At 40.2% G+C, this 27,302-nt stretch overlaps 1 protein-coding gene across 1 annotated transcript; it reads left to right on the forward strand.

The window, feature by feature from the left end:
* The first annotated feature begins 2,492 nt into the window (after window positions 1-2,492).
* Window positions 2,493-21,135, forward strand: klf13 (Kruppel like factor 13). The gene is made up of 2 exons (XM_073832069.1): window positions 2,493-3,236; window positions 19,616-21,135. Exons 1-2 carry the CDS (start codon window positions 2,786-2,788, stop codon window positions 19,939-19,941), a joined length of 777 nt encoding a protein of 258 aa, XP_073688170.1. The 5' UTR covers window positions 2,493-2,785; the 3' UTR covers window positions 19,942-21,135.
* Window positions 21,136-27,302: the final 6,167 nt, after the last annotated feature.

A 27,302-nucleotide genomic window follows, 5' to 3' on the forward strand; every position in this document is an offset into this window, starting at 1 on the left:
TATCCAGTGAGGGAAAGGAATCACATGTGCAACCCACATGAGTCATGACTGGAAAAGTATCAGTTTCCGCCCATAATGACTTTGCTTAAAAGGTATCGCTTTGCCTAGGTAAAAAGTTGACAGTTTTGTGGGACTATCTATCTATCTATCTATCTATCTATCTATCTATCTATCTATCTATCTATCTATCTATCTATCTATCTATCTATCTATCTATCTATCTATCTATCTATCTATCTATCTGTCTGTCTATCTGTCTGTCTCTGTCTGTCTATCTGTCTATCTATCTATCTATCTATCTATCTATCTATCTATCTATCTGTCTGTCTATCTGTCTGTCTCTGTCTATCTATATATCTATCTGTCTTTAACTATTTATATCTGTCTATCTATCTATCTATCTATCTATCTATCTATCTATCTATCTATCTATCTATCTATCTATCTATCTATCTATCTATCTATCTATCTATCTATCTATCTATCTGTCTGTCTATCTGTCTGTCTCTGTCTGTCTATCTGTCTATCTATCTATCTATCTATCTATCTATCTATCTATCTATCTATCTATCTATCTATCTATCTATCTATCTATCTATCTGTCTGTCTATCTGTCTGTCTCTGTCTATCTATATATCTATCTGTCTTTAACTATTTATATCTGTCTATCTATCTATCTATCTATCTATCTATCTATCTATCTATCTATCTATCTATCTATCTATCTATCTATCTATCTATCTATCTATCTATCTATCTATCATCTGTCTGTCTGTCTGTCTATCCATCAGTCTCATTGTCATTTTTTTGGGGATAGAAAACAGCAGCCTTGTTTCTCTCAGAAGAAAAGAAAATACACTTTTAACACATCGACTAAGGCAGACTGAGTCTCAGATCTCATCAAGTCACATTATATAAACAGAAAAATAAAGTATATGTGCCATACAAGGAAACCATGTAATCAGTCCACGGCGCTACTGTATATGGGCCTTGTATTCTAGGACAGCACGGCCTTGATTGGGCTGTAGCACCTGGTGGTACGGTCAGGCTGTCCTCACAAACTGTTCATAAGTCCAATAGGATTACATCTCAAAACCCGAGAGGGCATGTGCAACAATCATCAGTAATGATGCAGAGCCCCAGGAGAATGTGATATTTCTTGATAGTATAGAAGAATGGCTGAGTCATCTCGCTCGCGTGGTGAAATTGAGAATGTGATTCAACCTACTCCTGAAACATTTCGGTGATTGTTCAGAAAAGAACACAGATTATAATAAGAGAACGATAGAGTGGGTTGTTCAGTGTGTGGGACACTGAGTTTCATTTAAATTTTCTCACCGGTTGCAAAAAAAGCATTTTGCAGAAGTACTTGGTATTGTATGGTCAGGCAAACCAATATGTATTAGGTAAGGTGCATCACATACTGATTATTAAATTACAGAACTTTTAAAATAATGCTAATTTAAGTGCAGAATATAATTTACAGAACCATAAATAAAAACAAAAATAACTGTTTAATATTTTAAAAGGGTTATTTAAATAAGACAAACTAGAATAATTCTAAATTAATAATTTTATAAAAACTTAATCTTTTTAGGTTGCACTTTCTTCCATTTGGGTTTTGAAGCAGCCATCTTGTGAAACTGGAACTGCCGTCTTGTCGTTATGCTGTGATAGGATTTGCCTCAGAAACACTGCATGAAACGCAAGAACACCCAGTTCTCGTGGTGGTGAAAGAATATGTAAAGTAATACAACCAGATGGCTCTCTGAATGCCATGTAGCCTTGCTCTCAATGAACACTTGGAACTTTCCAGAGAAGTCTATTGTGAATAGGACTGAAAGAGAGTACATGCTTTCCCACAGGAGAACAGTGCATCGTTAGAGCTGAAGTGGTAGGCTTCAGCCCTTTCTTTCCTCCTCTCGTGCTTTCATATGAAAAAGATTAAGTAACTTTCGAAACCCTGATCTCAATTTTCACCCCCACAGTCTGCTTGTGAAATGCAGGAATATGAATATATTTTCCAGTCTGGGATTCTGTGTCCGTGCGTTATTTATTTTGAAATGCTTGTCACTTCCAGGCTCTTGACTGAATAGACCAAAGTGAATAAATATTTTACAGTATTGTCATAGAAGGTCATATTAAATAATAATGTTGAATAGATAAACCAAGATGTCATTCAGACAATCATATATGCTCTTAGACATAGGTCTACTGTATATACAAAGACAGGACAAATTAAATAAACTCCATTCTCACAAATGTCAGTGCATGTCTTATATGCATTTAGGCTCTGAGTCAAGTCTTTTTTATACTTTCTAAAAGTTTGGTGAGGGGCAAGTAAGGCAGTGCACTCCGGGACACGTCGCCATCCAATGAGCGCGCGCCGGCTCGATGACGCTGCCAAACGCTACCGGCCGACACGCCCCCAGCATGGATACAATCAGCTCTAATCGGCGCTCAGCATACTGTCACTTTAACGTTGTGAGGACTACAGCCACGATGGGAGTTTTGATACTCAATCCAGACAAGTTTTCAGAGCTCTCATCACCGGAAACTTATCTCTAAAGGACGAAAGCAGTCGGCGTGGCGCGCTCACGGCTCGATCTCGCATGATTTACATGCAAGATGTCAGTGTTGCTGAAAAGCCGGTAAGATAGTGCAAAGTGAGTTTGCTTACGAGAGCTGCCTATTCAGCATCACACAAAGGGATCTACTGAGTTCAATGGTCTACTGTCATTGGGTCTGAATGTCATAGAGAAACAACTTGTACTCTTCAAACGAAATGGATCACTTCGCAGCAGAGTGCCTTGTGTCTATGTCCAGCCAAGCAATTGTCCACGGTCCAAAAGGGAATAGAGAGATCAAGCCCGAAACTGCGGCTGCACAGAAGAATGGAGAAGAAACCAAGGAGCCTTTGAAAGACAACTCATCTCTGTTTGTGGTGGCGAGAATTTTGGCGGATTTTAACCAACAGACCCCCACCAATTTTGCCGAGCAGGCAAAAATAAAAGAGGAGAGCACGCCACCAACAGCAACCCTAACCAGAGATGATGGGAACTCTGCCACACCTACCACCATCATCGGCGACTCTGCTCTTAAACAAAGAAGCAAACGATTTAGGGGTCGAATTGAACAAGATCCCCCACAGAAAAAGCACAAATGCCACTATTCAGGTTGTGAAAAAGTTTATGGCAAATCGTCCCATCTCAAAGCCCACCTAAGGACACATACAGGTCAGTTTCCATTCCTGCCAAGTGTATTGCCGTTTCGCAGATCCAATGTAAACATCGCGACATTTACGCATTTTGGGCACATTGTGTTCCGCACAAGCTCTTGTTTTACTTGACGGGACAACTGTTGTGTTGCAGTCATATTCTTTATGCGTTTACTTTAACTAGTCGTTTTAAGGGGAATAAAATGTTTTTCGAGGTAAGTAGCATCGTAAATATTGTCACGCCCACTATGAGGAAGCTATATGGTAAACAGCAACAGTTCTTCTCCCCCCAGTGCCTCGCCTATATGAGCCAACTCAACACACACATGCCCAATAAACCATTTTCAGTTTCAAGTTCAAAGCACTCTTTTATTGGCACGATTATTCTGCGTACAATATTGCCAGCGCATAGATGCACACAATAAAACGGTGACAGAAAAAAACAACAATAAAACAAAGTGGCAGGAATGTTAATAAAATACCAATACTGTGACAACCATGTACTATAAAATAAACATTCAACAAGAATACCAACAAGCTGTTCTATTTAAAACATGCATGGACACATTTGCACACTATACATTCAGTACCTTCGCACAAAAATCTGCTCGCAATTAAATCTAAAACACTGCTGGCGCAAAAAGAGCCAGGCACCCCATGATGTAATCGCTCATAAAAGTCTCGTAGGCTATAGTTTCAGGAGGCCATGGTGGTAGTTTGCGAAAAGTCACTGGCAATAGCGGTGCAGACAGCGAACGGTTTTGAAAGTCCAAAAACGGCAGGTTTGCGCATAATTTGGTTTTCTCTGCGTTAGTCCTTTAGATGCATGCAAAAGGGGGTTAAAACTGAAAAATGAATAAAAGATGGGGGTTGGTGAGACTTCTGCGGTTGCTTGTTTGACTGTTAAGCTCTTTGTTGTGATGTGCCACACCCCCGTCGGACAGACTGCCAGCTGATCTGACCAGCAACAGACTCGACCAGCCGAGCGCTGAAGCGCGCAGCGCACCCGCCCCTCAGCGCAGACCTCAAGCCTTCATAATTGACGGTTAGGATGGAAAATACATTTAGAAAAGTAATTACACGTTTCTGTACCGCATTTTCACGCGTCGTGGCGTGCAGCCACCACTATCATTTTATTAACGCCGTGCTGTTGTCGCGTCAGACAATAGATGGATCTACTGACAGGAAACTTCGCTCTGAATCGAAACGTTCTTGACACCTAAAGGCGTTGTACCCTCAGATCTCAGATAAACCGCAGAAGTGTAAATCGTGTCAGGGTTTTCCGAAACACACCCCTGGTTACTAAAAATGATGAATGTTCAGACAATGCGATGTTTTATCAGGGAAAATAGATCAGTTAGAGTTTCTGTCAGTTGTCTGGTGTGATAAATTGATATTGGGTTGTTTAAAGTTCTGCTATTGTATAACTGTTGTGATAGCATTCTAAACAAAGTGCTGCTGCTAAAAACATTAAAAAATAGCAAAAATCGAAATAAACTACTCTCTTCACTAACCCAACTAATCAACCATGACTCATCCCTTGTGGTTGGTGTTCTGTAAGTTTGACCTACTTGCTTATGATGACCTACCAGTTCAAACTGTTATCTTTAAAATTACAACATGGGTAGAACATTTCATCAAAAAAGAATAAAGAATAAATAAGCTTCCCATTGATGTATGGTTTGTTAGTATAGGACAATATTTGGCCGAGGTACAATTTGAAAATCTGGAATCTAAGGGTGCAAAAAATCTAAATATTGAGAAAATCGCCTTTAAAGTTGTCTAAATGAAGTTCTTAGCATTGCATATAATTAATCAAAAATTAGGTTTTGAAACATTTACGGTAGGAAATTTACAAAATATCTTCATGGAACATCTTAATATCTTAATGATTTTTGGCATAAAAGAAAAATTGATCATTTTAACCCATACAATGTGTTGTTGGCTATTGCTACAAATATACCCGTGCTACTTACAACTGGGTCACATGTAGTATAGTTTGACTGGATTTCGGTACAAAAGCCTCGTTTATAACATATACCAGAGCTTTGAAGTACTGAAGGTGGGTATGTCGTCTACACGGTTGCTGTTCCTTTTACTTCGCTTGATAATAGGTTGGGTCTTTTACAGAATATATAATGACATGTTTATGTCAGAACACACCACATACCACCCTGAATTCAGGGATATTGTTCTGTAAAACTCCAGCTTTGGTTGCGGTCCAGTGTATGGTGTCTAGTTGTGTGTTAACACATCAGAGTAAGTCATTTAGAGCAGATAAACAGCTCAATTCATCGTTTGTGGTGAATTTGTTTATAGTGTGTATTTAAGACCTCCCTCGCTTCCTGTCTTTCAGTGAGGCTATTCTTTAAATCATGGACTTTAGATTGGGTTTCACTATAGTCACCGGTCTGCGATCGGACCATGATTCGGTTAAACAATGAGTGTTCAATCTCATTTGTTTTGGTAATCAGAGAATGTGGGTCATTTGAGTTCAGCAGCCCAGGCTCAGCTAACCTGGACGCCTTTCTTAAGCGCTCAGCAGATTTTCCATCAGTCTCTACCAATGGAGCAAAGAGAAGATGGATCTCTCCCAGCAACGCACTGCTTTTGAACTGAAGGGGGAATATAGAGTTATGAAAACAAACTTGGAGAGCCAAAAGTACTGAAGACCTTATTTGACTTCAGAATTCCCTGCTGGTTCTGGTTTACACCCTGCTTTGGATCATTTGTCTCAATCCAGCAGGAATTGGGCACAGAGAGTTGCATCCAGCTTTCTACTTAGTGCGTAGTGTCGCCGATGGAGTCATATACTGTAGCGGTAGGATTCAAGCTTGGGCTCTGGGGCTTTCCTTCATGCGCAGAGATGCAGTCATGCTAGTCAAACTGCTTTCGTGAAAACGATAGCAGTAATTAGTAATTTCTGAAAAATGCAACAGGTCTTGATATGTTTCTTTTTTGCGTTTTTCTGTGATGGCAACTTGGGAATAAAGTGTAAAAAATTCTTTATTTAATTTGTTTGCTAGAGCTTTGCGGTGTTCTCGTGTTATTCTGTTGAGTGAGTAGTTCCCGGGGAAAGGGGGAGGGCCTGAACCATCACAAGTGCAAGCTTGCTGGTAGAAGAAAGGCGTTTTATGATAGAGCTGGAGCAGATGTACTGTCATGATCAAACGGTGCAGAAATGTTGCAAAGGTTTTGCTTTGAAATGCACTGCAGCAAATGCAGTTGTTTAAACTTTATACTTTTGAAGACTATAAAATATTGCCTTAGTGTAGACTTTTAAGTCTTATTTCCCTTCCCAAGAATTTGTTGCTAGCTCACACAACTTTGTAAAGCACTTTGCGGACTAAAATGACCCTTTCTATCTCGCTAACTGTTTTAAACCACATACAGTTGCCAAGCCACCAATTTTAGGTTCTGGGTCTATTTGTAGCGTTGTTTTCTTTTTAAAGAAAGACTATGTATTGTAAGCACTTGCCCTTAGCAATTCTGTGGTAACCTGTGGTTACAGAATGTCCCTCACTGAGATAAATCTGGTAAAATAACCTTCTTGTGACCTTTTGAGAGGACCTTTTCAGTTTAGTCTGACTGTACTGGCACTGCCTCTGTTGTTTGGGTGCATCCTAAATTTTTATCTCCACCTTTTTGGGGGTTTGTAGTCATGTTAAGATTAGTTCATGGCCTAGGAGAGCATCACGAATAATATTTGACAGATGTTTTATGGCTATGCACAGAAAGGAAGACACACGGGAAAGTTGGAGAGGGTAAAAAGAAAGAAAAAGATTCCAACTAGCATGTGGCTGGATAAAGAAGGGCTCATTAATCATCCTTATAAACACAGATGGACAGATTCAGAGAGATGCTTGCTTTGCATTTGATGAGTTGTTAACTGTAATGGTGCACAATATGCTTGCAGATGATAATTTATAACATTCTCATTACTTTATTAGGCCGCAGTTGACTTGTGATGAGAAAAGGAACCTGTGGTATGCATATATGCAGATGAAATGGGTGTTGGGCCATCTGGGAATGAAAAAAAAAAAAAAGATTTTCACAAACCTGCAAGTTTCAGTTTAGGAAGAGGAAGTGACATGGCTTGAGGAGACTGCCAAGGCCATGGCTGTTACGTATACTGGCTGTTTGTTATGCACAAAAGACATCGTGTCCTTTCAGTGCGTGTGACTTTTCTCATAAGAGTAGTTCCTCTGAAAGTGTTTTGCATGCAATACCTGACTTGAAAAAATGTTACTCAAAGTGAAACCGCTGTATTAGTACTTATACCTCTGAAGCATTGGATTTCTACACATTTAGGTTTTAGTATAAATTTAAATTCTGTAGCCAGATCATTTTTATAATGAATAGCACAATCTACCAGGAGCACCTGAAATTACCGCCTGCTTTAAGACATGCTTTTTTGGTTCGTTGAATAATGCATCTTAAGGGAAACACCAACAGATGCATATTCAATAAGTCGGACGCAAAAATAATTTGCACTGCATGTCTTTAGCAAACCCTGACAGTACTATGTTTAACGCCAAAAGACGGTTTAGTAAAACTGGCCCTTAAAGATTTAATGTAACACCAATAAAGCACTGTATTTTGGGTTCGGTTCAACTGCATTTGTGGCATAATGTTGATTACCTCAACATATAATCTCGACTCATCCGTCAATTTATTTGAAAAAATCAAGGTTACATGAGGTACGTACAATGGAAGTAAACCGGGATCGTTTTTAAAAGGAGGTAAATGCAGAAAAGCACATAATTGTCTTCTGTTAAAACTTGTGTTGAGCTGTAAATCTATTTAAATCAAGTCATTTTAGGGTTTTACAGATTTAAGTGTTGTGCTGTTATGGCAACAGACTGTATGTAAGTTTACACAAAAGATTAGTAAGCCATTTTAATTTGCACACTAAAATCAGGTTTCCATCGGCATTGTTTATGTCTTGTTGCTATACTATTGAATCAGGGAGTATTTGAATGTTTCTGGCCCCATTCACTCCTATTGAAATTCAACATTATGCCCCAAATGCTGTTGATTGAGCCTAACTTGTACTGAACCCAGAATATGCTCACTTTCCTATATAATTCCTTTTATAGTTTTAAGGTATGGTATTCACAACGATATCAAAATGTCACAATACGATAATATCACGATATGAAGTCCTCAATACGATATTGTGATATTTAAAACAAAAAAATACATTTTTTTTTCCAATTCTTCATTTGTCAAAGTATTGTACATTTTGAAGTTAAATTATTCTATAATGCACTTTGAGAATTATGAGCTCCAACTAAGTAAACTTAAGTCAGTGAATTGACTTGTGCCTGAACTCTTTTTATTTGTGATATACTGTCTCAGTCTAAATTACATTCAGACTGGTGTTTTAGGAAGCCAAACAAATAAGAATATAGAATATAATATTAACAACAATGACAGTAATAGCCATTTATTGTAAAACAATTTAACTGCAAAATAAATGAAAATGAATATTTCATAGCTATATTATTTTTGCTTTACACTATAGGCAAATTACTTTTTCCCTAATCTTTCAAGTGTAGAAATATATAAAAATATTTTATTAGAAAAACTCTAATAAAATTTTTTCATATCGCGTCTCACTACAAATCTAGTGAAACGCTTTAATCATCTGCTGCGAAAATAAAGTTTAACTGGTGGTCGTTGCATTCCCAAACGTGCGTTAACCTCACAGCACATGCAATAAACGAGTTCACTGCATTCATTCACTGTGAACGGAGACTGTGTCAAAGCATAGCATAATGGCCCAAAACACAACTTTAAAGAACTTTTATATTAGAAAAAGAAAAGTTTAAATATATTTTAAAAACTGCACTTTTCCCTGGAAGACCTATTGTTTTATATCATCTTGTGACCACGATAATATTGACACAGTTCTGCTATCACGATATCATATTAATAATATAGTTACATCACTTGTATTCACCAGACTTGAATTTGTTAGCTTTCTCTTCCAATGCTTTTTGAAAGTCAAGGCTAAATGAAAAAGTTCATTAGGTTTATAAATTGCTTTCAATGGCAAACCCATGATGGACCCTTGTGATCAGATTGGGTACTTGTGGCCCCTGTGTTCTGGGTTAATCTCCCTCGCCCCATAATCTAATCTGTTCCCTGTACAACTCCACAATGTCATCTGGGCCTGGTTCCTAGACTCATTATCCTGATTGGGCTACTCAGGACCTGTATCACTAGTCCTTGTACTCATGGGAATATCTCCAGGAAAGTGGAGGGGCATGTTACCACATCAAGCCACCAAGTACTTGAGAGAGTCTTGAATATTGATAGCACACCTCAGATCACACTGTTGCATGATGTGCTGTGCAAGGGAGATTAAATGAGATCGCCTCCAAGGCCTCAGAGGTTTTTCTAATCCTCCACCGCATTGAGATGGTAAGTATGAGCGAGCGGAGTGGTGGGACGTAGAAGATGAGAGCAAATGCGGTACACAAATTGCTCATTGTGCTGAGTTGGTCGGTGAGGAGAAGGGGAACACAGCAGGTTGAGGGTCTAAGGTTACCAGACAGCTTTGTCTGATCTCCTGCGAGTATGAAGAGGCGGGGTTCCTCTCCAACCCGAAATGCTATGGAGAATAGGAGGACAGATTTTGTCACAAATTGATGAGCAAGATTGGCTAAAGCAGATTTGTTGGGGGAAGGATGCTAATAAGGACACTGTGCCACCAAAGACAGGATGGGCTTTTATACAAACCAACTCAGCGTGATGTAGTCCTATTGTCCACCTTGAGTGACCCACTATGGGTAAGGTTATCAATAAAGGTCATGCTGCCGCTGTGTGTGGCTAGAAAGTATTCGCACTAATCACCAGAAGCACCATAAATGCATACAAAGCCCATAATGACATATTTTACAGTTGGTTAGTTTTTATGTTTGGCCGCTGAACTCTTATGTTCCTTACATGCCCTTTGTATTGTCTACAAGGGTCCCAGTAGTGTGTGCAATGTATAGATGACATTGTTTTGCTACGCTGACAAAAAACGGTGTACGTGGTCAAATGTTCTTGCTCGAACAATTGGTTCAAGTGCGCATTAAAGTAGCCAGTTCCGAGAACACCCTCCTCCCAGGTTTATAGCAAATACAGTCAAAATTAAACTGATTCGTCAGCCATTTTTCTTTCCTCTGCACTGGGTTATTTACAGACATGACATCCTGTGCAGTCATCCTGCCCATGGTTCAGGTGGAAGGTTTTAAAGGATGGGTGGGACTTGGGCCTTCTGCCCTGTGGTGGGCACAGTGCCATGGACCGGGTGGGGTGGGGCTCGGCTCGGGCTCAGTGTGAGGGTGATGGCTTCACAACAGGGATTCTACTCTCTCTGACTAAAACTATTTTCCGTTCCACACCCCTGGCCTGCTACCTTGTAACCAGAATATATGTTGGATGCCGAAGAGTGCATGGGCCTGGCTGACCCACTTGTCATTCAGGATACGCCCCAGCTCGTTAATTCTGAATGATGTTAAGCAGGGATCATATGAGTGTATATGCGCACAAGTGTTTATGTTTGAGAGATTAACAGAAGTTAAAAGATTTTAGCTATACTTGGGAAATTGGGTAACTATTTTAGGTCAGGTTGTAAAATGTCATGTTGGGACTCCCAAAAAATATAATGCTTAATTTTAAATTTCTAGGATTTCAGTTCTAGGGTCTTGATTCATATGCCTACTTATTTATTAGTTGCGGACACTCTTCACATCATTTAACCAGTGCTATATACATTTCTGCAAAACTGAAAAAACTTACCTATATGTATGAATCATGGCATTTTCCAGTTGAAATGAACAATAGAGGCAGTAAAACTATGACAATGTTTATTCCTTTTCACACAAAGTATAATTTACACACAAGTACTTGCAGAATATTATATTATGGCAAAACAATCCTGCACAATTTGAAAACTGATATTTCTGAACATTGTCATCACATATATAGTTTCATATGCATGAGTTTTCTAATTCAGTAGGTTTGCTCTGTAGCGACACACCCCGGATATTTGAATTCGGACCAGCCGCAATACGTACCTCAAACTGCGTGATAAAAAACGCAGCAATACGTGCCTATACCAACATAATATAAACGTGCCACGGTTACATATGGAGCGTGTGTTTTAGCGCCACTCTCTGTACATTTCACTTTGAAACTGCCGCAAAACGTGCAGTACTGTGTGTTGCAGAAATGTATATAGGGGCATGTATTTCCAGTGAGCCTTGGTTGAGTTATCTACATGCATCAGTTCTGTCCACTTTGTATGTTTCTTTTCTGTGATGGTACAGTCAGATTTTTACTGTCAGACTAGTGTGAGTGGTAGAAAGATGCTTTGGTGCATCTCTCTCTCACACTCAAATATGATAGGCTAAAGTGCTGAAGCCCCTTGGGTGTTTCATCATGCACTCATCCACCCTTTCACAGTCATCCATCTCTCCTGAAGCAGCCCTCACTGATGGGAATGCAATTCTCTTATTTTTCTTTCACATGAAGAAAAGCATACAGTCTTTAGCTGCTATAAAAACCTAACCAAAAAATGTGCTCAGACCTTACCATACATTAAAACAAAGTCAGTCGTAGTTAACTCGCTGTAGAGTTGGTATAAGGCCACTGCTTCCGACTCTGCTGAACTTATGTATACTTTAGTCAGCTTTGGCAGAGTCTTATAAAAGCCAGTCTGTTCCTACCTAACCATCCCCCCAGTGCCCTGTGTCCTCTCCGCCCACCCATAAGGGCGTAAGGTGACAGAACTGCTGAAGCGTTGTATAGTTTGAGCTCTTTTGCTTTCTTAAATTTTCAATGCATGGGTGTCGATTTCTCTGTGCAGGAAGAAGGGGATCTGGAGCAAGTGTGGAGCTGTATTTTCAGCTTCCTGAAGCATGAGCCGCCAGCTTAGGGTCTCACGCAAACTCTGCGTGGGGCGCTAACACTGCAATTTGTGGGTGGGGACGTACTGTACGCAAAGGCAGAAGTGTGGGGGTGGGTACAGGGTGGGATCCGTTGTCAAAGCCCTCCATTGATGTAGGTCACTTGCTCAGCTGCATCTGCTGGCAATCTGATTTGGTGATTCTCTGCAGTAGTGGGTTTTTGAGATGAGGATTGAGGGGACAAACAAAAAGAAACAGAGAGAGAGGTTGTTTTCTGCTGTGTGCCAGAACCTTGGTTGCCTCCCAGGCTTTTCTATTGACATTAGCTCTCACCAGTGAGATGTTTGACCCCTTACTGTCTAACAAATCTGTATGTGGAGGATCCCGGCCTGTGCTCTTTCAGGCGTGGCTGTGGGATGAAAAGGATCATTCAGTGGACAGTCATGGGGGGAGGGTTGACTTGGCAGTTTCCAGTAGAGAGGATATTACTTACAGTGTTGTCAGTGGTGTCTACTCAAGGTAAACCTTCAGGAACTTAATATGTTCAAAGAATAGTTTGAAAAATAGTACCCTTGTGCCATGTCCTTCCAAACTAAAGACTGTTTTAGCAGTTTTTGTCAATGAAAATCAATTGATGTCAGTCAAACACAAAATAACATAGGATCCCTCTATCTTTCATTGTGTCGACAAATAAAGCATTGAGACATTTCTGAGAGAAGAAACATTCATACAGGTTTGCATTAACATTTTGGGATGAACTTGGGATGATCAACACAGCCTCAAACAGCTTTGACTAATTTCTGAATATTTATGTGGTTGAGAATAGAAATTAATCAGCTGGAGAAGACAGTTTGTCCTTAAAAGTAGGATTTGAAAAGAGGAAGCCTATTCAAGATCAGCTTTCACTAGCATTTTTAGTTAATGGCCATTTAGTTTATACTCTTTTGACAGTAAACAAATAAAATTTAGCTCAGTGTCCTGACATTTAGTAGTCTTTGTGGCTGTACATGAATGTCAGAGCTGTGGGTGACCCCACCCACCTGCTCTTGCCTGTTACCATTCACAAGCTTATGGCTACAGCTGTCTTAATGTTAAACGGAGTTAGAATAATTACAATGTGTTGGGAAACAGTCCTAGTGGCCCAGTTAGGCCAGGAGCCACAGGAAGGTCCATTTCAAAGCTGCAATGATGAGTAGGGCAACACTGTGAGGTGGGAAAATATAGAGGGGAGGGGACATAAATCTGCAGGAGTTGTGGCTGCTTCCTCATATAATGTGTCTTAGACCATGTGTGCACATGTGCTGTAGAGACTGGGAGGAGTGAGTTATGTCTACTAGGCTTGGAAAGCTTGATTGAAATGCCTGATGGTGAAGGCACTTCCATCAGACACAAGGCCAGTACTATTGTTTATTTCTCAACAGCATTAAAACCATGGGAGGAGAATGTGCAATTGAAAGGCAAGTGGTTTTAGCGTTTTTCATTAAAGACAATGAAGGATGATAAATTAAACATAGTTGCCTTTGTCACAGTGTCTCCGGACAAGTCTGGTCCAGTCCTAATGGTTGCACCTGACCTAGCAGTAATGTCTTTGTTACACCCACGTCCATTAGCATTAATCCTCAATTTCTCAAAGTCACTGGCACGAACAGAGTACTGAAAGCCTGATCTGACTCACCAAGACTCAATGTGGTTAGTCAACCCTGCACCCCCTCCCTTCATTAGCACACGCATATGTGTGCGGCACTTCTGTCTTTTTTGTTCCATTCCCACAGTCTCTAAGTGCTGCGATCTGGGTCAAATCACCAGGAAAGTTTTCGCTCAGTCAGCAATCTGCTCACTAGACCTTCACGAGATTAATATGTAGTCGTGTCTAATGTAGATATGATGATAATTCTGACTATTTGTTAAATTGCCCACAACTATAACCTAAGTCCAAGCAATGTTTGTACCAGACTTGTTTCTAGTCTCCATGGTGTGAACTCACTTCTTGGCAACCTTAGATAGAGGGCGTGACCTATATCTCTCTCCCAACTTGGTTGCTGATGGGATTGCATACACTCCAAAAATTCCCTGCTCCTATGGGGTAGCGATGAGATCATCTCGGCAAGCATCTCAGCCCTGGTGGAAAAGGGAAAGCTGGGTTGTTGGCAGAAATTCCCTAAATTGCTTTGCCGAGAAAAGCTGTGAACTTTCTTGCAGACGGTTTTGGAAACTTTGAGATTAAGAGGAGGCCTGTCTGGGTCTCCAATGGCCCAGAGGAGTCTTGTCATTAACAATGAGGGCTTAAGCTGGCAGACTTCTGCATGACCCACCAGGAACAAATTACAACCTGCTGGTAAGTGTTGCAGCTACTTTTTGTGGTGGCATTTTGGAGATCAGGCTTCTTGTGGTTTTCCACAGATAAGGAAATAGGGAAAGTTGTAGACCGGAGGCTAGGACACAGTGTGCCCCTGATTCAAAATGTCTGATCTAATTGGGATCACCATCGGCAACTTCAGGATCTAATACATATTATATTAAAAGCATCATGTTTTGCTCTAGTTTACATCTGTATTTGCTGAACCGTTTTTGCTTTGCCTCTGGCTAAAGATAACTGAAGGCACATGTGTACTGTCTGTAAGATTCGTGGCCTTGCAAAAACAAGGACAAATTCAATCCTTCTAGATTGCAAGTAGGCCTTTTATTCTAATGTAAGATCAGTTTCCACTGTCCTGGTGCTGACCTTCATTACTGCAAGTCAAAATGAACAAATAGCACAGGGTTTCTACTATAAACTCCTGTCTTCCATTATGTGTGAGCATTGTGTAATGTCTGGTATATAAAGGATGAATGCAAAATCATCTTCTAATTGCCTTCCTAAAACATTTTCTCAGTCAGAATTGCTTCCCTAAAAACAGCAGCTGACGTGGACTTGCAGAATATGCTAATTTCAGAGCATGTTCTAGGGCATCAAGTAGCCCTTGTGCAAGCCTGGAGAGTGTACTTTTAGCTCATGGTTATGAAGCATTTGTAAGACCTCCCACTGGAGATCCTCAATGTCTGCCTGCCTTTCTTATGCAGTGTCTTCGCCTGCGTAAGTGGCCTCATGGTTGAAGAAACCTGAGGAATTTTATCTCACCCACACAGAGATGCTGGTAGCTCTTGTTGGAACAGGTGAGCGACACCAAGTCTCCTGGATCGACATTCAGTCTGCATTTGTATTGCTCAGATAGTGGCCTGATCAGATGTCTGTGCCATAGACTGTTCACCTCAAAAGGCCCTTTTCTCCTGTTTCCTAAAGCTTCAAGAGATCTGAAGTTGTTCTTTCATCAGAAATCGAGCCGTGGATTTGCAATGTGTTTTTGTACTTGAGAGAAGACATGAGCATGAGTTTATTTACTGACCCAGTGGCCCCAAAAGGGAACAGTTATGTAAGGCTGCTGTCTGTGACATAATGGTATCGCCTCTGAAGGGAAACACTGTTGCTCGGCTACCTTTGCTATGGGATGTCCGTACTAGCAACTGTGATGTAAGTGCTGCAAAGGGTAACTGGGTCACTGTGTTCGTTAACACAGAGGTTAAAGCTCTACTAATTACTGGCCCCTGTTGCGAAAAAGACTTGGGCTGGTTGCACCACACCAAAGAGGGTGTAGCTCTTCAGTGTGAGGACATGCCAGTGCTCATGCAACACAAACCACTTAAAAACTCTCCTTTTGTACAAACACCAGGATGCAATGCTGTGCATAAACATATTGACCACTGGCAAGGGGATGAGTAAAGTTTACATAAATTTTATTGTGGGTATTTGCATGAACAGTATGACAAAGTTGCACCACAAGTTACGGCTCTGCTATTGTTTTCCCAGAGGGACAAAAAGAGGAAGTCCCCTCAGTGTCCCTTTTGCATGGTTTTTGACACGGTGGATAGAGCCACAGTAACTTCCATCTGTTATGAAACGCTGGACAGCGTGACCTTTTTACATAAGCCTACTTCAGAGCCACGTCAAGAGCGCCCTCGTTGGTTATAATAATATTCCTGGAAACGAGTCGCACTTGAACTTTTAGTCATGGTCACACCATGCATGGTAGTTGCAAATGGTCATGTCTGTAGGGTGATGCATTTGTTTGGGCTGCCCTTGACTAAAGATTTTTCTGGTTGACTAGTAGTTCATTATGAGCATTAGCCGACTATTATTAAAACATTTATTAATAAGCTATATAAATTTAATAATGAGCATTTAATTGCCTACATTTCCTAATAAGTGCTCAAGCACACAAAAAAGATATACTGACAGATATAATAATTATGAATGTGTCAGGGTAAAATGGCAAGGAGGCTGCATTAACGTTTTAATAATTTATTGATAAACTACCGCTTTCTTTGTTTTTGTTTATTGATAAACTAGCGCTTTTTTTGTTTTTGTTTTTTGCCTAAGTCGGCAACCTAATCTGAGAATATTTGTAGATATATTCTGAGAATATACTCTCTCTGTAGATATATTTTTCATGTCTGTAAGGCAAGTATACATGGAGTTTCAAAGTTTCGTGCTCAAGTTCACAGAGACCAAAATGGCAGAAAGCGCATCCTGTTTGCTTTAATTATTTTACAAAAGCACAACGTTTCATTGTTATTCTAAATGCACACAATAAACAATAAACTAATAAACATAATCTTTACAGATTTGTATGACTAAAAATGACGGAGTATTTTAAAAACAAGTGACCACACAGTGTTTGTTCTGTGACTAAGCGACTACTACAATTTTGTAATAGTCGACCAAGCCTCTTCTCGTCGACTTATGGTTAGTCGACTATTAGAGAGCAGATTTTTTTTTTTTTGTGTGTGTGTGTGTGTGTGTGTGTGTGTGTGTGTGTGTGTGTGTGTGTGTGTGTGTTGTTTTTCAAAACCTGGCTTATTCAAACTCTTTGCTCTCTGGAGAATTAGACTAACACCTGTGCATTGTGTTGATGTCACTATTTACACCTTTACATAGCCTAGTCCTGCTTGTCTCTGTTTTAACCTGTAAAATATTCACACTATTGGAACTCTTACCTTTTTTGTGAAGCTCCTCGCCACTCATATCTCACACTTTACAACCTTGAGTTCCCAGACTCTTTCGCGTATTAATTAGACTGTAAATTACAGGTTGGCTCCTGTCATTGCTGAAGGGAGAATCTCAGACCATCCACCGCTTGGTCCTCATTCCTACTACACTAATGTTAGATCTTATGTATTTATGTTTATACGCCACAATCATGACTAGATCCAGGATGTTTAAAAAAGGTCAAACAACAGTGACCCTCTCAGATTAGTTCTCGTGGGTGTGGCACGTTTGAAGGTTAGTGGATTTAAATTGTGACTTTGTACCGTATGTTTGGATGGGCTTGAATATGTGTGTGGCAAATGAGTATCAGATGATGTGTTTTTGTACCAATGAAGTTATTTGCTTTACTGGTGGGTGGGATTGAGCGTTTGTGTGTGTGTGTAACTGTGTATTTTTGTGCGTTTTGTCACATGGGAGTGTGTGGGAGGATATATGACAGATACAAGTGAACCTACACAGACATTTTTATAGACACAAAGCTCATTCACACACACAGGTTTTATTTGTTGACATATAACATAGCAAAGGTCTACGTGTGAGGTGCATATGTCATCACATACTTTTTGTATTTGTTTGTGTGCATGATGGTAGAAGGTTTGTCTAAAAGTGAATGACAGGTCCTAGATTTAGATGGGGGCAGTCTAGACAAGCTCTGCCCGCTGTTTCTCTCTCTTTCTCAATCTTTTATAGTAGGGGGAAGGGACCCCAGCAAAGCTGTCATCCCACACATAAATTTGGCATCACGTATATGTTTTGTTTGAAGTTGTTTTCCATTGGGGCCTTAAGGGGAAACCACAAAACAAAGGCAGCAGCAAAAAGCTGTCTGGATCTCTGTGTACTTTGCCTGTTCTGTCTAATTTAACCAAGTAATAACTGAGATGTCTGGCTTTTTTCTTTCCTGTCCTTTGCCTTTCAAAATTATGAAAAGTGCAGACACAGAGCCCCTATACTATTCAGCAGTGGTTTCAAGACCTTTTGTGGTAAAAACTGCTGGTAAATTAAGAAGCAGTTCTCACATTTGTGAGGAAAGACAACCAATGAAATAGAGCTAAAATACATGTTGTATCTGACATGCGGGCCCTCGTGTGCACAAAGAAAGAGGGCGTTGGTACCGCATTTACTCGTCTATGAGGAAACCACACCGAGATATATGGTCCCATCTGGCTTTGGGTACATTTGTGTCAAAGCCCACTTTTATTGCCTGAAGGGGAAGGGGTAGGGTGTAATTTCCCATGCTTTTGGCTCACTGCTAGTTTCATGTTTGAGTACAAGCTGGGGCAGGGTACCATAGTAAAGACTGTTAACCTGCCTAATTAAACTTGATGTCTGGCTCGGTAACATGTGGCAGTAAGGGGGGGGGGGGGTATTTTGCAACCTTGCAAAATACTTAGCAAGGTTGTTTCAAGATGTGTGCCAGTTCCAAATAAACCAGTGAATATGTGTTTGTGTGTCCATCAGTTATCTCAATAATGAGTCAGTAAATCCCATAAGCCTCTTTGGAGCAGTCAAAGTGATACATGTCCCCCTAGTATTCTCATGATTCTCCAATTAGCATGATGCAATGCTTATTGGGCTGGAACATATGGTTCATTTTTAATGCAGTGCATTCTGGTTTAATGTGTGGCCTTTTCACTCAGCTTAGTGATTTAAAAAAAAAAAAAACTTTTTTGCAGACTTTTACTTCTATAGGAGAGGATTAGCATGCTCTCATGAATAGTTTCTAAATAGTCTTCTAAATAGTTGTGCCACATCAGGTCTTGTTAAAGACTGCTCATTTCAGGATTTAAAAGCCATCCTTAGAAGGTAAACCCTTGCGTGACCTGGATCTAAATGGTTTGGGTCATTCACCATTGTTTTAGTTTGAACTGATCTTGATTCTGTGGTGATTTAGCTACTCTGGTGTGTGAACTGGGGTTGTATAAGCCTGTATGGCCTTTTCTTCAACATTAGCACACCAAGAGAAACCACGAAACTGCTTCTAGATCAGTTTAAAAGAGTATATTATTCCAATGAGGCATGTCGGCACGGGCTTAATGGGGGCCACATAGAATGAAAAAGGCCGCGGTTGGACTTTCTGTGCTGAAAGAGTTCATTGTCCACATAAGGGCTGGACTTGGTTCACATCAGTTGGCACCGCCGCCCCTTTTTATCGCTGTTAGCGACGCATGGTGGTGTTTATGATGTGGCCTCCTTAACACCTTGTTTTTGGAGCAAATGGATTCAAAGCAGTTTCAACAATCAAATACTTTGCAGCACAGCTGCAACTTCTTATTTGTAGATGGCACATTGGCCTATAATTTTGTATAGCTTTACAGTCTGTTTTGAAAACATCACATATGTCTGTGCGATCATGAATGTGTGTAGTAAACACTAACAGCTGTGTGTTCTGCATTCTCTATGTTTCTGTCACAGGAGAGCGCCCCTTTCCCTGCACCTGGCCTGACTGCAGTAAGAAGTTCGCTCGCTCTGATGAGCTGGCACGGCACTATCGCACCCACACGGGCGAGAAGAAGTTTGGCTGCCCCCTGTGCGACAAGCGATTCATGCGGAGCGACCACCTGATGAAGCACGCACGCCGCCACTCCGACTTTCAGCCAGCCATGCTGAAGAGGCAGCATGGCGGCGGCAATGCCACAGTCTCGAGCAGCACGCGTCCCGGCTCCCTCAGCGATTACAGTCGATCTGACGCCTCAAGCCCCACCCTTAGCCCCACCCTCAGCCCAGCCAACTCGCCTTAACCTGGCTGCACTTTCTTCCCACAGAGCCTGGGTATCCAGGCTCCTTTTTAATTCTTCTCTATCCATCTTTTTTTCCCTAAAAAATTACCGGCGTAAAAAGCGCCCATGCTAAACCCCCGTCGCTTGCTGTGGTGTACTGTACTGTACATAACTGCTTCTCGTAGTGCAATTTTCTTGTGCAACCCCTAAAAGAAAAAAACACAAAAAAGAAAATGCCTTTTCCACATGGCAATATTTACATGATGTACCATATGTCTGTATTTTTATAGCTTCTGGCCACAGCCTCTTTCCAATATGGGTTTTTTGTTGCTTTTTCTTTCACATACAACCGCTCTGTTCAAGTGAACTAAAAAGTTGAAAGGTTTGACAGGTAAAGATGTTTCTTTCTTTTTTTTATTTAAAACGGGTGAGGGAGAGGGGCACACATACACCTCAGGATTCAGAACAGTTTTTTCTCCTTTAATCCTCACATTGACTGCACAATACAAGCATCACTTTACTCTGAAATTCAACAGAGGTTGAATTTTGCGCCCTGCTCAGGGATGGCCTCGTTAGCTTGAAAGAATGAACATGATGAAGATAAACATACGTTAAGAAACAGCCTTACACTTGGACAAAAGGAAACTTTGCACTCTTTTTTTGAGTTGTTTGGTTGTTTGGTTGGTTTTCACATCAGGGGAAGCAAATTCTGGGTTTTAACAGTCATTCATATTCTTTATTAATATTGTTTTTTTAAACTAGAGTGGCAGAACCACTCGCCGAATACGAAGGGTTAGGGGGGTAATTCTTCCTTGAGACTGGAAATGACTTTATTTTCAACATCGCTATCTCCTGCTAACCCTGTAGACACACAGAGCTGTGTTGGCCTGAGTCCATGTTTCAAAGGGAATCCTCTCAATATAGCTCGAATGTCATTATCAGTCCACTTTTACATGCTTGAGCCGCCCAATGAGGAGAACAGACAGCACCACTTTCTCTCAGTGGACTAAACTAAACTCCCCTTGAAAAGTTTCAAAGCAGCTGTTTCCTCAATAAAAACAGCACATTCATCAACTTCAGGGTTTTTCACTACAGTACGACACATTCAAAGGGACTCGTCTGGACGTACGCCTACTTCAGACTCAAATAAAGACAAAAAGCACATGAGCAGAATCCACCAAAGACCAAGGTGTGAATGAGAGGGTTTTTTTTATTCTACCCAGAGGAAGAAGGGAGGGAGGGAGGGATGTTGGCATTCTCTCAGGTAACAGCAGAAGTCCTGGCCCTCTGCCCTCCGCAGAGCTCCATCTGCAGAGGCTTTCCACTTAGGAAACTGCATCATCCTACACAGGGCTATTCATAGCACACTAGCCAGGGAGACGAGAGCCATTACAGTGGAGCTTTACGCACTCTGTCTCGCTCACTCTATCTGACAAGAAGGAGTGGGCGTATGAGAGAGATAGATGGATAGAGAGCCAAAGCAAAAGTTTAAAAGAAAGAGATATCAAATCCACACACCAGGTGCCATGCAACAAATAGTGAAGTGACAATATTGGAGCCATATTTGACGCTTTATATATGGCTACGTGAAGCTGGAATTTGGACCACTGAGATGAAAACAAACAGAAATCAAAACCATGTGGTTAACAATATGTTAACAATATTTTAGCTGTCTGCACCTGGTTTAGACTAGTTGTCCGATATGTGCTTGTCAGTGACTGATGTAATACCGATATTTAACAATATTTTAACAAATTTTGGTTGAATAATGTATCGGTTATTGGCCGAAAACAAAAATCAAAACCATGTGGTTAACAAAATGTCTTGTCAGATATATTGTCATTGCACGTGGTGAAGACTAGTGTTTGGCCATTATGCATTTCTTAGTGACTGGTGTAATACCGATATTTAACAATATTTTAACCAATTTTGGTTAAATAGTTAGTCTGATGTATCAGTTACTGTCCAAAAACAAACAAAAATCAAAACCATGTGGTTAACAAAATGTCTTGTCAGATATCAATTGTTATTGCACCCGGTGAAGACTTGTGGTTGGCCGATATGCATTTCTTAGTAACCGATATTTACAAAAAAAATTAATGACAGAAAATGTTAAAAATGTTTACACCTATTTTCTAAATTTGAACCATTTTAACACCTTTTTGATTGAATAATTAGTCTGATATATCGGTTTTGGGATGATACTTGCAATCTCAAAATTTGAATAATCGGCCTGGGCTGCATTTTCCAAAAATCTTAGAGATCCTTGGTGCTTACGATCCTTTTTGTAAACGTAGCCCTGAACAAAATATCAGTCAGTGAGATATGTTATCGGCTAATACCGATGATCACAAAATTGCCAATTAATCAGCCTAGCTGATGTATTGGTCTGTCAGACACTATTATCGGCCGATACAGGTATTCTTGAAATGGCCAGATATTAGCAAATAATCGGCACTGCCGATATATCGGTCGACCACTAGTTAGCACACAGATTTACAACTCATTATAAATTAGATTGCTTGTATCATCAGAGCTGTTTCACTTTGTGGTAAGGAGAGCAACAGGCCTCCATGAGAACAAAGAGCACTATCTACAGGAGGCAGGAAAGAGGGGGTTGACCCATAGCGAGACAGATAAAGACTAAGGCTTTATCAGGAGCTGAGCACTCCAGCAGAAGAAACACCCAGTCAGCTCTCTCTCTCTCTCTCTTTCTCTCACACGGAAACCTCCCTCCCCTCTGCACTACTCCCCACTCGCCCGCCAACAGCATCCCACAATGCATTGCAGGAGCTTAAAGAGGGAAAATGGCCTCATCTGATTGGATAGCATCCAAGCAACCAGCCAGGGTTGGGAGGGATAGTTTTAATATAGGAAGTTGAGGCCCAAATCATAACGGCTCACAGACAATAGGCATGATATGCTATCAAATCAGAGTTGAGCGTGTTGGGAATTTTCAAATGAGATGCTCTCAGTATTTCGTCCCCAGTTTGACACTGTCGACTACTTCTCAGACAAGATCAGTCACTCTTTCTTTAAAGGACTGTACTTTTTACACAAGCACAGGGAAACTCGCATCCTTTTTTTTGTTTGTTTTACTGTTGCAGACCACTCATTACCTCAACGAACAGCTGCTTTCAAACTTGACTCTTGTTGAAAAGGGGGCTTTAGGCATTACTACTCGATTTGTGCATAATCATACATATCAAGTGAACAATGAATTTGCCGTCCTTTGTCGCCTCAGCCTGCAAGGTGACCGTGAGAAACTCAACCGAGCCTTAACTCGCTCAGGCGAAAGGCATACAAGACCCTCCAGGAAGTGAGGCACCGCTATCAAAACTCATCCTCATCCTCATCCGCCATCTCGCTTTCCCATACGCGTGATGTTCCTAAAGTGACACTTTAATATTCATATAACAAGCTTTCTGTGACAGTTTTTCACTTTATATTCATAAGCTCATTCAACACCAGCCATCTTGTCTCGTCTCATATTATCTTGCACGTTTTCCATGCCCAGCGCAGGGAAACCAGCATCAGAGTCGCCCAGCTGGACGAGCGCTTCAGGGCTTGAGGAGCAGGTGGGGAGGCCTGTGAATGCCAGGCCTTGTCCCCCTTTATACTTCCTAACAGTCCCCATCCCCCTTCCAGGGGCCTCTCTCATAGCCCTAAAAAAAAAACTGCACATAATCACGGCTTTCAGCTAAAGAAAACAGCTCTAATCAAAATAAACAGTGCCACGGCGGCATTATTTCTGCAATAAACTCTCGTGAACCCACTCCCCTGGCCCTTCAGAGTCATTTAAGATGCAACGTCAACCATCGCCATTGTGACGTCGCCAACTTTAGTCGATTTCTCCTGTAGAATTTCGCACGTCAGCTTTACTTCCAAAGCGAGCTGGCCATGTATATTCACTGTGTGCAAGAAACTCATTGTAGATGTTTTATATTAGTTTCTGTTCAACCGCCTTTGATTGTATCTGGAAATACTCGCAACTGCTGGACAGGAGAGGGTATTTCGGGGCAGGATAAGGTTGGTCTAAATCAACCTCCTCTTCATATTTCTCAAACCTGGTAAAACGTTCAGTAAACCTCGTAAACCCGAAACATTCGGGTACTGGTTAGATAGAGTATACACAACAAAATCTATATTTTTTTCCTTATAATATTTACTGAAAATGTATTTTCTCACTCACAACCCGGGTTAGTGTGAATTACATGTACAAACGAATACATGCGTGCTTATGTTTCTGTATTTTTCACTGTACCGATACTACTTGAATGCGAAGCAAGACCATTGAACACAGGTGGAAACATGTCTAGGTCATGACAAGTCAAACTGTACCTGCTACGTTTCTCAGCTTACAACCCATGGATGTACTCATTCTTTTAATTTGTTCAATATTTCTGCATTGAGTTTGTGTTCAAATCTTTGCTGTTATTATTATTATTATTATTATTATGGTATTTCTCAAGAAGTTTGTTGTCAGTCTTTCATAAGGCTTTCCTTTTCTGTCTGCTGCAGCGATGCTAGTAATATTGAAAAAGACATTTGATAAAGACACTGAAAGTTCAGTAGCAGGATTTAGGTGTATAACCACCGAATTTGAAAACATGGGTGGTTTTAACTGAGAATAAAGGGAAATGTCCTGACTTCTCAAAAGCATTGCATGAGACTGAATGCGATTCGCGCGAACACGTTCGATATCGCATTTTCATAGAGACCACAGCATTGTGAGTAGATAGTCACTTTTATGTTTTTATTCATTCATTATTTTGTTATTTAACATTAGAATTCCATCTATGTGTTAATTTTGTCTGTTATGTATCTTTTCAAACTCATACCTCTATAAAATCAAGAAGGTTATGATTTTTTTTCTTTTCCTGGTGGGATGGGGTTGGGGATTTGTTGGATTTCATATCTGAAAGAATTGTAAATTTAAAAACAATATTTTTTATGAATTATCATGGTCTTATGAGCCACAGAGCATCATATTAATAAGTGGATTGCGACTCACCCGACTCAACGAGAAACGATTTGTTTTGTACAAAGCTGTTTGTTTGCAAAATCAAATTCAAATTTGATTGAATCCTTCAATCCTATTCAACTGCATGGTAGTTCAATAAATAGTGCCAAAGGCATTGAAAAGGTGATTTTATTTCATCATATACAATGATAGTCAAGATAAATATGACCTTGTACAGTTTTCTATAAGTCATGTACGTTTTTACGTGTATGTAGCGGGGTGAATGATGTATTAGATGCGCGAGTATTTCTAATTTCCCCCCTTCGGTGTACTTTTTGTTTCTTTCAGTTGTGTTTTTCTTAATTTGTCATTGTTGTACAGAACAAATGCACATATTAGTACAAGTGAAAACTCAGATATTAACCTGTTCACCATCCTACGTGAAAGCTCGACCATTCCAAAGGATTGCAAAATTACATTTGCTATAAATATGCTGCTTGTATCCAACCAATGCATCAAAGCTTCTTTTCTTTATGTATTTATTTTGCTCCTATTACTCTTTTTGACTGTGATATATGTATTACATGACTTTTGTTACTAGTTCAATTTGGTACTTAACTTTTCCCCCTCTTTTCTAAGCCATGCCACATTCTGAAACAACCCTTAACTCTTTCAGAATAGAGAAAAGACAAGATGGCTTCCATGCAAATGTGCAGTTATCAATTCCAATATTGTCTTCCCATGCAAAATAAGATGGAGGATGACGTTTTAGTAGGATGCTATTGCCAAGGACGCTGTAGTGCCACGACTTTTTTCACTTTTGGCATTCGAAGAATTGAGTTCTTGTTTTAAAGACATTACCAAAGGCTTCAGGATCGAATTAATGAATGTTCACGTCACATAGTTGGAATTCAGTCACTTGAAGTGTTTTATTAAAGAGAATATTGCACCCTAAACTCATTTCAGTGAAAACAATCAAATAAGGTTAACCGTTTATGCAAAATCGACAAAGTTTGACTTTTTTTTATTTAACATAGTTCCAAGAAATGCATATCCGTGAATATGTCCACATACAAAACAATGCCTTTATAGTCTAATCAGTTGATGATGGACGTTTCAGTGTGAAGATCACTTGCTGGTGAAAATTACACTGTGTTTTTTGCAGTTAGATGTTTCTCCAAAGAACTAATGGATGTGTAAATGCCATACAGTGATTGTCTATCCAGGTAAACAAAGCGAAACGCTTCGGGAGTCACTAGACAACGATGTCAAACGTGCTAATGCTAACAAAGGTCGTTTAGTTGAGGTTTGCGTAACGGCAGCCTCTTATTTGAAATGGTGGAAGTGAATTTAAGTCTTAGCCGTGGCTTAGTTTCGACTGTAGTTTATGTTTCGTCTCTTGCTGGACTCAGGAGACTCTAACTGCTTTTTGAGGGCTGTGGTCATTTCTGTTAGTCTGGTCGTCTGCCAAACCGTGCGGTTGGATTCGAACCTCACTCGTGTAAAAAAAAAAAAAAAAAAATCTGAAATCGCCGAAATTCATTTCAAATAAATACGCCGACATTTCCCATGAGATTAAACCCAGTGAACGAGCTCTCAAGATCAGACACTGTGAATGAGCCATTCGAAAGACTGAACGCATCCTCATCCTTCGCAGTTTCAGTGCGAGTTTTCCCGACGTGATTTCAAATCCCCCTCCTCTTCATACAGTACATACCAGTCAAGCACATTGTGTGCAAAACGCTCTCCTATTGTAGAGATTTCGATAAGTGTTGTATATTGAATCGTAGTGGGGCACTATGGGCCTCATGCCGTCCTGTAGACGTTCGCCGCGTGAACTCGACTTGCCTTCCTATTGTACGTATTCGTCTGTATTTTAACAATCTATTTTAACGACACCGTGTGATGCCTGCTCCAGTGACTACATGACGCTGGGTTTCTCTTTCCCAGCACCTCTGTACTTCTTTGTACAATAGCTCTTCTCTAGCAATGGCCAGTTCTGTTCTCCATAACCTCATCATTCAAAACAACTGCCGCATAATGAAACTTTTTTTATTTTTTTGTTTGTTTTTGATTTTGATTTTTATTTGCAATCAACCAAATCACTACAGTGAAGTATTACAGTTGTACAGTTCCTTGAATTATTCAGATTATATTATTGTTGCTGGTCTATGGTTGCTCTGCTGTACCTTTTTATGACCTTTTATTTTTTACATGTTAGACAATATTGTGACTATGTCCTATGCAAATATGAGAATTAACAAGAATTTGTCAAATAATGTATGTTGTCTTAACTTGTATGCATGAAATAGTGAAGTTTACATTTGAGAATAAATTCATAAATAAGAGGCACTGCTCTGTGTCATTTGTTTGTGATTTGTAATTTCCAGGTTTTTAATTTTGTGCAATATATGTAATT

The sequence above is a fragment of the Garra rufa genome, chromosome 25 (genome assembly GCF_049309525.1).
Source record: "Garra rufa chromosome 25, GarRuf1.0, whole genome shotgun sequence".
In the NCBI taxonomy this organism is placed as follows: domain Eukaryota; kingdom Metazoa; phylum Chordata; class Actinopteri; order Cypriniformes; family Cyprinidae; genus Garra; species Garra rufa.